We start from the raw sequence: 12,367 nt of genomic DNA, 5'->3' as shown, positions 1-12,367 counted from the left end.
ACAAAAACCCCATCTGGTGAGGCGTGAGTCATCTTGAATAAGTCCGAGAGAGATGGCAAAACTCCCGTCTTCTCCAACTAATAAACAACAATAATAAATAAATTAAATATAATTAATAAATACAAGTTTAAAATAATGAAAATTATAAATTTAAATAAAACTTACAGCTTCGAGACGAATTCCGGCATGGGGTTTTTGGCCGGATCTATGAACCATGGGCAAATGGCCATCTTTATCCCTCGTTCTTCGGGAAGCGGAGCAGGAGTTGGCTTTGCGGATGGAGCTGGGTTCGTTCCAATAGGTGATGAGGCCATCCCATGCTTCCTTTGTGACCCCGCTCGGCTTCCCCTCATAGCCGTAAATCTCCCACTTGTCCTTCCAATCGGAGACGGTGTTGCAAAGACGAGTTTTCGCCTTTGCAATAAATTCGCTCTTCACCCTCTCGGTGATTCCTACGGACCAGTTCCACCTTTGCTGAAAAAACAAACATTTTAAAAGATTAGAAAAAAAAAAATAATTATTTAATTAACAATATAAATATTAATAATATGTAAATATAATTACCGCAAAACATTTAAACCACGTCGTCTTGACGTGATCGGGAGTCATGGTCCAGTTGGGATAAGGGCCGTCATAATATCCCTTCATCGTCTCTGAAACGCTCCGGCTAACACGGTTGTTAGCCCCAAACCTGCAAATATAACAAATTTGTTAAAAAAATTGATCAAAGATTTTAAATTTAAAATTAATAATTTTATGTACTTACCAATAAGTACCCGGGGGTCTATCGGGGTCCAGAACGTGTAAACCCTCTCGTCCGGGCTGGGCAAGCAAATCCTCGACGGTGTATCTTGCGAATGGTGCATGAGCTGGCACCCGCAAATCGGGATGAACTGCAGCCGGTGGGGCAGGCTGATCCGGGGCGACAGGTGGAGCTCGTGGGGGAGGCATCTGAGATGGAAGAGGAGGAGGGGTCGAAGGAACTCTCCGAGATGTGTGAGAGTCTGGAACTGTCCCGGAAGAAGACGATGGACCGCTAGAGGAAGATCCATCGCCAAACAAATCCGCATACGTAGGTGCAGGAGCTGCTGGTCTCGGTCTAGGAGCCATCTAGAAAATTTAAAAAAATTAAATTAATATATATCCTAAACGAATTGTTTAAAATAATTTTCTAAACTAATCATCTAAACTAATTCCGTTAACTAATCACCTAAACTAATTCCCTAAACTAATCACCTAAACTAACAACCTAAACTATAAAAAAAAAAAAAAAAGATAGAGAGAGAAAGTTACCTTAGAGGGGGAGAGGAGTTAGGGAGGAAGATACGAGCAGTGCTCGTCTGAAAGACTTCTCCCATATATATAAAAACGGTTTCCTCGTAACTTCCTCGTAACATTACGACGAAGTTACCAGGCCCGTGTTTTTTAATTTACGACGAAGTTACCAGGCCCGTGTTTTTCGATTTACGACGAAATTACGTCGAAACATTGGTTTACGACGAATTTACAAGGCCCACGTTTACGACGAAGTTACCAGGCCCGCGTTTTTCCATTTACGACGAAATTACGTCGAAAAATCGGTTTACGACGATTTTACAACGCTTAACCCTAAACACCGAGAATGAAATCCCTAAACCCCAAAGTCACATATCATCTAACATCATATCTCTTCTTCTCTACTACTTTGTGCTCTTTCTCCAACTTAAACTCTAAAACCCTAAAACTCCAAATAATTTTTTTAAAATTAACACAAATACATATTATATAAAACAACATTTGTTACACATACATTAGGATGGTAAAAAAACAATATTTCTTTAAACATACGTTACAATAGAGAAATACAACATCAGAGACATATATTACATCACTCTAAATCGTTTTCGTTCTCATCACTATCATTACAATCATCATCGTCGCTTCTCTCGAACTCGTCTTCACGTGCTTCATCTGTCGCATCTTCGGGAATATCTTCATATTGAAAGTTTTGCGGGTCGATCAAAAGGATTTCATCAGTTGGTTGTTCTGGTACCTCAACTTCATTGATAGCGTCTTCTTCTTGCAAGGGCGGTTCTTCTCCAGCGACAATGCGTCCACGAGGTGTAATTTTGATAGCAGCTAACCAGTTTATCCCGGAAGTTCGAAGCCGAGGATAAGGAAGGAAGCTTACTTGCTCGGCTTGTGAAGCTAAAATGAAAGGCTCAAATTTGTTGTATCTTCTCCCAAAATTGACATCCACAACACCAAATTTGTTATACCGAATCCCTCGGTTCACAACAGGATCGAACCATTCACATTTGAAGAGGACGCATTTTAGCTTCAATAACCCCGGAAATTCCACTTCAATAATCTCCTGCAAGATCCCGTAAAAGTCCGTTTCACCTTTCACACATATTCCGTAGTTACTCGTTGCCCGATGTCTCCCATACTCGTATGTGTGAAAGGTAAATCCTCGTGTGAAATACATAGGTGATGTGGTGACCTTTGCAACTGGACCTTGAACCAATTCGTGAAACCATACGGGATAATAAGGATCGTCGTAATCAACCTGCAAAAAGCAGTTATTCTTAATTAATATTGAAGTATCAAAACACTTACTTAATTAATCAATGTATGAGATATATTACGTACCTGTGATTTTAACCACTTGACAAAGTGCTTATCTTTACGTGTGTCCACATCAGTTGCAGATATTCCTGGTATTGCTTCTTCAACTTGAGATACAAACATGCTGCAAATTAAACAAATAATCAAGTCATACATAATTAACTGCAATTCATATAATTAACATTCACAAAAATATTTACCTTTCAAAGTAACGGGTCATTGCATCCTCGCAGTTGAGCAGAATATAAGTGTGGGCACTATGTTTATCCTCTTCACATGACCACCATACTTCTTTCGTTTTACCACCAAACCTTGCAATTTCGCAGAAAATGTCAGGAACACCATCAATTGGATATGATGTCGGTACTCCACCATCATCATATCTTCTAGGAACTCTTTTCCTCGTACGAACAGTTGGAGCAAAGTAGTATGATGTGAAGTTAGATGTTTCGGCTGTCAAACTTCCCGCAACTATTGAACCTTCCACCTTTGCAAGATTTCTTGCTTTCCCCTTCAAATGTTTCATCTGTCGCTCATACGGATACATCCATCCGTTGTGAACAGGTCCACGAAGCAATGCTTCATATGGTAGGTGGACAACTAGATGCTCCATGACGTCAAAAAATGAAGGAGGAAATATCTTCTCCAGGTTGCACAATATGATCGGAATGTTATGATGAAGTTGTTCGATGACTTCTTCCTTGAACGTACGTGTGCTGAGATCTCTGAAAAAAGCGCCGATGGCTGTATATTGCAAAAGTAATCAAATTAATAACATTTCATAACATATGTATATATATTAACGTTTTATAATTACCTGCAAGTGCTTCATGGACATTTGCTGGAAGGAGCTCGGCAAAAGCAAATGGAAGAAGTCGTTGCATAAACACATGACAATCATGACTCTTCATTCCGGAGAACTTTTGACCTCGTTCAACACATTTTGACAGATTTGAAACATAACCATCAGGAAACTTAACTTCTGATGCAACCCAGTCAAACAAGGTTGTTTTGGCTTCTGATGACAACCGGAAGATGGGAACAGGAACGTTTCCATTGCTCTTGATATGTAACTCACTTCTTGAGCAAATATCAGGTAAGTCCATCCTTGACTTTTTGTTATCTTTTGTCTTCCCAGGGACGTTAAGTAATGTATTCATGATGTTCTCAAAAAAGTTCTTCTCAATATGCATGACATCCAGATTGTGGCGTAAGAGAAGATCCTTCCAATAGGGTAGCTCCCAAAATATACTCTTCTTATGCCAATTGTGAGACACACCATATCCATCAGGCATATTTCCAGGAACATGCCAATTTCCTCCAACTTTAACTGTTTCCTGAGCTCCGTAATAATCAATGTCTGCTTCGATCTGCTGGCCGGTGAGATATGGAGGAGGACCGTCTCTGACAATTTTTTTGTGCCGAAACAATGTCTTATTTCTTCTGTACGGATGGGCAAGTGGAAGAAAGCGACGATGACAGTCAAACCAACAACTCTTCCTACCATTCTTCAGTTGAAAAGCATCCGTCGATCCAAGACAATATGGACAAGATAATCTTCCATGTGTTGTCCAGCCAGACAACATCCCATAAGCAGGGAAATCACTTATCGTCCACAGCAGAACTGCTCGCATCGTAAAATTGTTTTTCAAGGAACAATCGTACGTCCACACCCCTTCTGACCACAATTGCTTTAGCTCTTCTATCAACGGTTGAAGAAAAACATCAAGAGACCGTTTTGGATGCTTCGGCCCAGGGATTAATATGGTCAAAAATAGAAATTCTTGTTCCATGCACATATCCGGCGGTAAATTGTACGGCGTAAGAATGACTGGCCACAAAGAATATTGTCTACCAGACATTCCAAATGGAGAAAATCCATCGGTGCATAACCCAAGATAGACATTCCGAATATTTGTAGCAAAATCTGCGTGTACCTTGTTGAAATGTTTCCACGCTCTTGCGTCTGATGGATGTGCAACCTCACCATCTCTCTGGACATGTTCCGCATGCCACCTCATCGATGCAGCAGTCCTCTCAGATTGATATAATCTTTTCAATCTGTCTGTAATTGGTAGGTACCACATCCTTTGGTACGGTACCCTATTCCTCCCACGGCCTTGCGGTTTGAATCGTGGTTTTTTGCAGAATCGACACTCTTCTAACTTGTCATCTTCTTTCCAGTAGATCATGCAGTTGTCGATGCAAACATCAATCATCTCCGAAGGCAACCCAAGACTATAAACCAATTTCTGAATCTCATAATAAGATTCAGCAGACACGTTGTCTTCTGGCAAATACTCTTTAAACAACTCCGCCCATGCATCCATGCAATTCTCAGGTAAATTATGATCCGTTTTAATATTCATCATCCTAGCTGCTAGAGACAATTTAGAGAGACCTTCTCTACAACCAGTGTAGATTGGTTGATTTGCAGCATCTAGCATTTCATAAAACCTTTTTGCATCCAAATTAGGTTCTTCTACATTTCCAGTTCCATCAGCTATTGTTGTAGTTGTTTCTAAAAATGCATCACTAATCATATCTTGAACCCTATCATGATCTACCATCTGCTCATGATCTTGATGATAATTATATTCATTATGCAAATGATTCGGTTCTTCACTATGATGACCATCCTCAAAATTATTATTACTACTACTAGCTTCATTTCCCCCATAACCCTCTCCATGTTGATACCAAATGTAGTACTGTGGTGTAAATCCTCTGTTTACTAAATGCTTCCATACAGTTTCACTACGTGCAAATTTTGAATTCTTGCATTTCCGACAGGGGCAGAACATCTTACCGCTTTCCTGTGTGATCGGTGTACAGCCCGCCTGGTGCATGAATGTCTCTAGCCCGCTCAGAAATGCGTTTGTCACCCTCCCGTCGGAATCTTTGTGCAAATACATCCAACTCCGTAACTCGTAAATACTACCGCCACCGGCCATTTTTTCTTAGATTTTTTTTTCAAATCTTTTTTTTTCTGATTTTTTTTCGGATTTTTTTTCTCCCGTTTGTGTGTTGTGAGGAAGAGAGTTGTGGGAAATGACATATATATAGAGAAATTTTCGAGTTGGGTAGTTGAAAAATAACAACGATTTTACAAGGAATATTTTACATGGATTTTACATGGTTTTAACATATTATTTACAACGAATTTACGACGAAATTAGGTAAGTTAAAGCACATTGAATACACGTTTTCACCTAAATATAACGGTAACATGATTCGTTGTAATGTCGATGTAAAGTTTACTTTTCGACGTACTTGCGTCGTAATATTACATGGCGTTTACGACGAAATTTGGTTTCGTTGGTTTCGTCGTAATTGCGTTGTTAAGCCACCAGTTACTATTTCTAAGACGACGATAAGGAACCTGTGTCGTTCGTCTGTCTGCCAATTCAGTGGAATGACAAGGAGAAAGTGGACGGAAGTGCAGCTGGTTTGTACTTGAGAGGAACCTTTGACGATGGTCGGAGGTTCCTTTCAAGTATAAACCAACTGCACTTCCGTCCACTTCTCCTTGTCGCTCCACTGAATTGGCAGACAGACGAATGACTCATGTTCCTTATCGTCATGTTCGAAATAGTAATTGGTGGCTGAATGAGGAACAGAGTCTAAACGCCATCAGGTTCGAGAGGAAGAGAGTTGTGTGTTGTGAAGAAGAGAGTTGTGGGAAATGACATATATATATAGAGAAATATAACAATGATTTTACAAGAAAAGTTTTACATGGATTTTACATGGAACATTTACAACGACTTTACAACGAATTTAGGTAAGTTAAAGCACATTGAATACACGTTTTCACCTTTATATAACGGTAACATGATTCGTTGTAATGTCGATATAACGTTTACAACTATTTCGCATTCCACGTACTTTCGTCGTAAACTTACATTGACTTTACGACGAAATCCTTTCGTCGTAAATTACCATGGAGTTTACGACGAAATAATGTCTCGTCGTAATTGCGTTGTAAAGCCCATATAAAGTTACGAGGAAATAATTTCGTCGTAAACCGCCGTTGTTACTGCTACGTTTTCTTGTAGTGATCTTAGTGGTTTTCAATGCCAACTCTAGGACTGTGCTATTATTTAATTTTCTTTACTATCTTAGGGTGTTTAATTTCGAAACTCTTATAAACCAAGGTCCAATTTTTAAATTCATTCATGGAGAAAAAAAAAATGGCACAAGGCCCATTTTTGTTCTAAGCCGGGCATGGTTTTCATGTAAACTAGCATGGTTTTCATGTAAACTAAGATACAAGCCAAACTCAACAATCTAATTGCAAAGAGATCATAAAAACACACAAATAAAATGTTAGTATGAACCTATGTAAATTAATAATCTCTATAAATTAATAAATTTCGTCGGTCCCAATTTGGACTGGTTCAAAATTTGACACAAATCGATAAAATAATAAGATAATATTTTTTTTTGAAAAAATCCTATGTAAATATATTGTCTCGTTAAAATTATAAATTAATAATTTACATGTATACATATTTTATATAAGTAAGAATCTATTATTATACTGTTTGTTTTATATTCACAATTAAATTATCTTTATATTTTCTTAACACTTAATATAATTTTGATGAGATTAATTAATTTTATATCTAAAACCACATTTACATTTTATACATTATATATTATATGCACCAAACAATATAATAAAATTAATATAAATGTCAAATTTCAAAAAATAACAATTAATATCTATATACTAAAATCAAATATGTTTCTTATCTTAGAATAAATATATCTTAAAATAAGAAATCTTAATAAGAAAACTTTTGTAAATTAATATCTCTATAAATTAATAAAATTGCAAAGTCCCAACATTATTAATTTATAGATATTCTATTGTAATTGGAAATTTCAATATTAAATTGTTTCTCGTTACTCCCAATTGTATGATCACTATTACATTACTAAAAAACTATATATTACTTGGGACCTGCCAAATAAAGGTATAATAGAAATTCATTTCTCCAGGAAAACATTTGCTTAGATATCATCAGTTGAGAGAAGTTTCGAAATTATATCTTCAGATTTACTAATAACAAAAAAATGTTCTAGCCAATACTTTAGCTAGGGATAAAGAATCTGCTCTAATGATTGTCATTTCTTCAGGCACCGTGGAACTCAAGGTTAAGCCCGGATCATCGGCGGAAAAACCGATTTGAATGTGTGGGAAGCTATATCAGTGTGTTCAAGTAGGGAAAGCGTTGAAAGAACATTGTTGTGATGCTCTACAACATTAATAGAAACCTGATCAATGGGAAATGTTAAAATTCAGATTCATACTAAATCAAGGAGAATCCATATTAACTATATAAAACCATGTAATGTAATGAGCATACCATGTTTTCAAGAAGGATAATAAAAACACAACCAGAGCAGAGGCAAGAGTGTGAGTAGTATTGCCGTTCTTGTCTGGTGGTTTATCTGAATTTGATTTGGTATTTGGCACCTTATTTGCTATGCTCATAGTTTGATGTAAGGATACCAGTAAAGACTGATGCAATAATGTAGAACTAATTTTGGTATGTAATATCGGTGAAGAATGACCCTAGAGCCTAGGGTAACTTCTATATTCAATTCAAGTATTTTCTAAAATTAAAAGGGTTAAATGTGAAACTTTCAATTGTTTAATTTGCAATATGTATGGTCAGCTCAAATTATAAAGCTCAATCTAATAAGCAAGGCAAGAGCCACAATTTTATTTTTCGAATCTTCATGTTTGCTTAGACCAAACTGGCTGTCAAGTGTCAACTCTTTTGTACAATGGCTATGTAAATTTTGTCGATGTATACAATTAGAATTTTGTAGAAAGAAACTCATAAAGACAAGTTTAATACAATAGTGCCATCCATACAATAATTATTCACATTATGCTGCATAATCATGGTTATTTATTTATAGGTAGAACGATGTTTCTACAATTCGTACCACTTTAACCACTAAGGCAAAGCTCAATTAGCTACATATCTTATGTTCATACATTTGTATCTCCGTTGATACTTAGAGAAGACTCACTAACAATTTTTGAAACCGTCATCTCCTCTATATGAGCTTTGTTGTGTTGTTGAACCACAAGTATTGATGGGATGATGTGGTTGATCGAAGAGGCAAGCACGTCCCCGATAGGACCTAACTCAGGATGTTCGGCCTGACGCTCAGCTAACGTCGCCACCTCGGCGGACGGTAACCTCCCTCGTCCAACCACTATGAGGTCAAAGTCTTGACTCTGTCCTATTGACAATGTTTCTTCAATTATGTTGTTTGGTTCTTTTTCTTTGTACTCCACCATTTCTTTCCATTTGTTCTTGAAATCCTCTAATGCTCCCTCATCTAATTCCTAATGATAGATTAAAATCTGAATTTAGTATACCTAATTTAGTTACTAAAATACCAGCAACACTTTAATTAGGGTTCATAGGATTATACCTTTTCCTTTTCTGGATCCACGTTGGTTGTCAAGAAGGCATAGTTCTTCTCCTTGCATTTACTCGGTGCCGGCCGTAACGTGACGGCGTTACTCCTCAACGTTTCTCTCACCAAAAACCTGATAACGGTAACTTTAACCGCAGGATGCTCCGCCATCCTCCCGGCGAGCTCTAAAGCCTCACGGTCGTCAGGCCCACCAAAGAAAATCGCACAAACCCTTTCAACCACATTAGAGCCATCAATGTTCGAACTTTGGGCCTCAATGGAGCCAAGTCCACGGTCAACAAGAACCGCCACGGAACACGGCGCGTTCTTTAAAACCCTCTGGGTGACTAATCTCCAGCCATGACCGACGTTTTCCGGTAGGTTTCCATCTCCTCCGTCTTGGTGGTGGTGGTGGCTATGACCATGATCAACGTTCCATCGTTTGTGGAAAGGTAAAATGATCATTGTGACTCTCTTGGTCTCTGCCATGTGGCAAATGTCTTCGTGCATTGTGGGTAAAGGAGAGACTGCAGTAATAGGGCGAACCGCGACTCGGCCCAATTGACGATAGGCTTGAAATCCTCCTATGACGTTACTGTGGCACTCGCCGTGACGGTAACGCTGGACGAAAGGGAGCCCATTTTTACGGGCTTTTTGCACCATTATGATTGATGAGGATCGTTCCGTTAGTTCCATGAGGTGCATGACGAATAGTTTTAGCTGCAGCATCTGCCAAGAAAATATGATATTAACCAAGATTAGTATCCGTCTAATGCAAAAGATCAAATGTGATACATATATCAACATATAAAACGAACATGCAGCATATATAACATTCTAATATACGCATCAGAGATCAGACCATGCATAGATTTAAATATAGATTGTAAACACAAACATATATAAAGAAATGTAACCTTGGTGGTTCGGATGGACTCGATGACAGAGATGAGGGATGAGACATTGGCTGGACCATGGAGGCAGGCGAGGATGCGAAGCTCTTCCTTGGTGGAGTCTTCGCTCGCCGACAAGTCCTTTAGTTTGCGGTGGGTACTACGTGCCGGCTTGTAAATGGCCATTACAGTCGGCGTTGTAATGAACGTCGTGAAGAGTGCCATTAGCACTAGTATCGCGAACGTCTCGTCGTTTAGCACCTAGTTAAACCCAACCCCACGCACGAACGGTTAATTAATAAGTAAAACATATAAAAAGTCAAAAAAATTTAAACAATTTTCTATAAATGTTCATCTTCTGACAACGAAGGATATACTCCTTGTTTTGTTAAAACTTCAAATTATGTAAATAATAATGAACAAATATTCGTCTTGTTTTGTTTTATATGCTAGCTGTCCCCATAAAATGATCGAATGACTTCTGTAATGATTAGCGAGGACTGACGACCCATATGTACAGATTATGTTACTAGGTTATAGTTTTCTTTAGCTCTTTTATAATTCATAGCTTTTTCTTTGGTCATATTTATATAGCTAAAACAAGAACCTTAAAATGGAAAAAAGCTAACCTTTTTCTCCTTGCCTATATTGAGTACAATGAGCTCCACCAAACCTTTCGTATTCATCAAGAAACCAAGAGTCAACGCTTCTCTCGCCGGAACCTTAACCATCACGGCCACAGCGAACGTTCCAACGATCTTTCCAACGCAAGCCGTAACTATGACAAGACCCAACATCCCCCACGACACAGCTCCTCTGATCTTGGCCACGTCAGTTTTCAATCCACTCGTGGCGAAATAAAGCGGCAATAGTAAACCGGAGACAAAATCCTCAATCCGTTCAATCAATCTCTGACCAAACTCTCCATCTTTCGGTATAGTCAAACCGAACACAAACGCTCCGAAAATAGAATGAATCCCAATCAAATCCGTCGCGAAACCGGAAACCATAACTCCAGCTAACGTCAAACACACGAAAGACTCACGTACGACGCCGTTTTCAAGAGATCCACGTTTCGCGACCCATTTCATCCCGGGTCGGATCACGACCAACATAAAAACAACAAATCCGACACCTGATAACATAACCCACACAGACACCAACGGACTCTTCTTCTCCCCACCGCCTTCACCGTTACCCGCTAACGCAACCGCTAAAGCGAGTAAAATCCACGCGGCTACATCGTTGAAAGCGGCTGCAGCCATCGCGGTTTCTCCGATCTGCGTCGTCAAAAGCTTGAGCTCCGCCAAGATACGCGCCAACACAGGGAAGGCTGTGATGGAGAGAGCGACTCCCATGAAAACGAGAAACTCAGCGTAGCCCGGTCTATCGACGGCGGTGTAGAGAGTGCTGCGGATCACAAACGCGACTCCGACGCCGCCGAGAAACGGTAGCGTGATTCCGGCGACAGCGATTCCGAACGCGCGTTTTCCGCTGCGACGGATGGATGATAAATCGAGCTCGAGACCGACGAGGAAGAGGAAAAAGAGGAGTCCTATGCTCGCTACGGATTCGAGTATTGGCATGCTCCATGTCGGGAAGATACGGTCCATATACGTCGTGTTTCGTCCTAAAGCAGACGGTCCTAACAAGATCCCTCCCTTGAAAGATAAACAAAAAGAGATGATGGCAAATTCGTAAATAACAACGATGGCAGAATTGTAGTTAATAGTGTGTGTTAGAGTTATAGTGTAGTGTTAACGTACGACGATCTCGGCGATGACTTTAGGTTGGCGAAGTGGTTTGAAGAGGACGGCGAGGGAGCGACTGACGGCGATGATTAACGCCGTTTGGATGATGAGTAACGGAAACGCGAAGTTCAAGGGATTGTCGCCTTGCCATGCTCCGTTAGATGAGGTTTTCACGGCGGTTATGTTAAAGGTCATTTTGGAGATTTCGTTGGACTCTTTTGTACCTCTCTTCTCTTCTCTATTCAGAAAGGCTATATTTTTTTTTTTGTAAACCAGAAAGGCTATATTTGGAACTTGGGATATAGTTCAAGTGACAAGAAGGTTACGTGAAGACATTTATAGGCTTCTTTTTGTTTGAAGATTCAAAAAGTTAATCATGTTTGCTTCTAACTTGTGTTCACTTTCTGTATATCACGTGTGACTTTGAACTATTCTGGTTTACTGCAAGTCTGTAACATATAAATTGTAAAAATGTACTTGACCAAAAAAAAAACTTTAAATATGTACTCGCACATCCAACCGTGGTTGTTATAAACTTTAATCAAATTCTTAAGTTTCTCTTTTAAGTCGGCAAGTAACTGTAAAATTCATGAATGTTTATTGTGCATGTCATTTTCTTAAGTTACATTATTTTTAATTGTTTTCTCAATAACATATTATTTGATCAGA

The 12,367-nt window shown here is 39.0% G+C and overlaps 1 protein-coding gene and 1 long non-coding RNA gene across 2 annotated transcripts; both read right to left on the bottom strand.

Moving 5' to 3' along the window:
* Positions 1 to 248: 248 nt before the first annotated feature.
* LOC125585587 lies at positions 249 to 935 on the bottom strand. The gene is made up of 2 exons (XR_007322571.1): positions 767 to 935; positions 249 to 691 (listed from the first exon to the last, which is right to left on the bottom strand). It is a non-coding gene; the product is annotated as an uncharacterized LOC125585587 (long non-coding RNA).
* Positions 936 to 8,514: 7,579 nt separating this feature from the next.
* On the bottom strand, positions 8,515 to 12,019 carry LOC106440710 (cation/H(+) antiporter 20). Its single transcript, XM_013882443.3, has 5 exons — positions 11,714 to 12,019; positions 10,577 to 11,608; positions 9,972 to 10,208; positions 9,070 to 9,783; positions 8,515 to 8,980 (listed from the first exon to the last, which is right to left on the bottom strand). Exons 1-5 carry the CDS (start codon positions 11,891 to 11,893, stop codon positions 8,618 to 8,620), a joined length of 2,526 nt encoding a protein of 841 aa, XP_013737897.2. The 5' UTR covers positions 11,894 to 12,019; the 3' UTR covers positions 8,515 to 8,617.
* Positions 12,020 to 12,367: the final 348 nt, after the last annotated feature.

This window comes from Brassica napus, chromosome C4 (assembly GCF_020379485.1).
Source record: "Brassica napus cultivar Da-Ae chromosome C4, Da-Ae, whole genome shotgun sequence".
Lineage (NCBI taxonomy): Eukaryota > Viridiplantae > Streptophyta > Magnoliopsida > Brassicales > Brassicaceae > Brassica > Brassica napus.
This window is presented reverse-complemented; position numbering and strand designations above follow the sequence as displayed.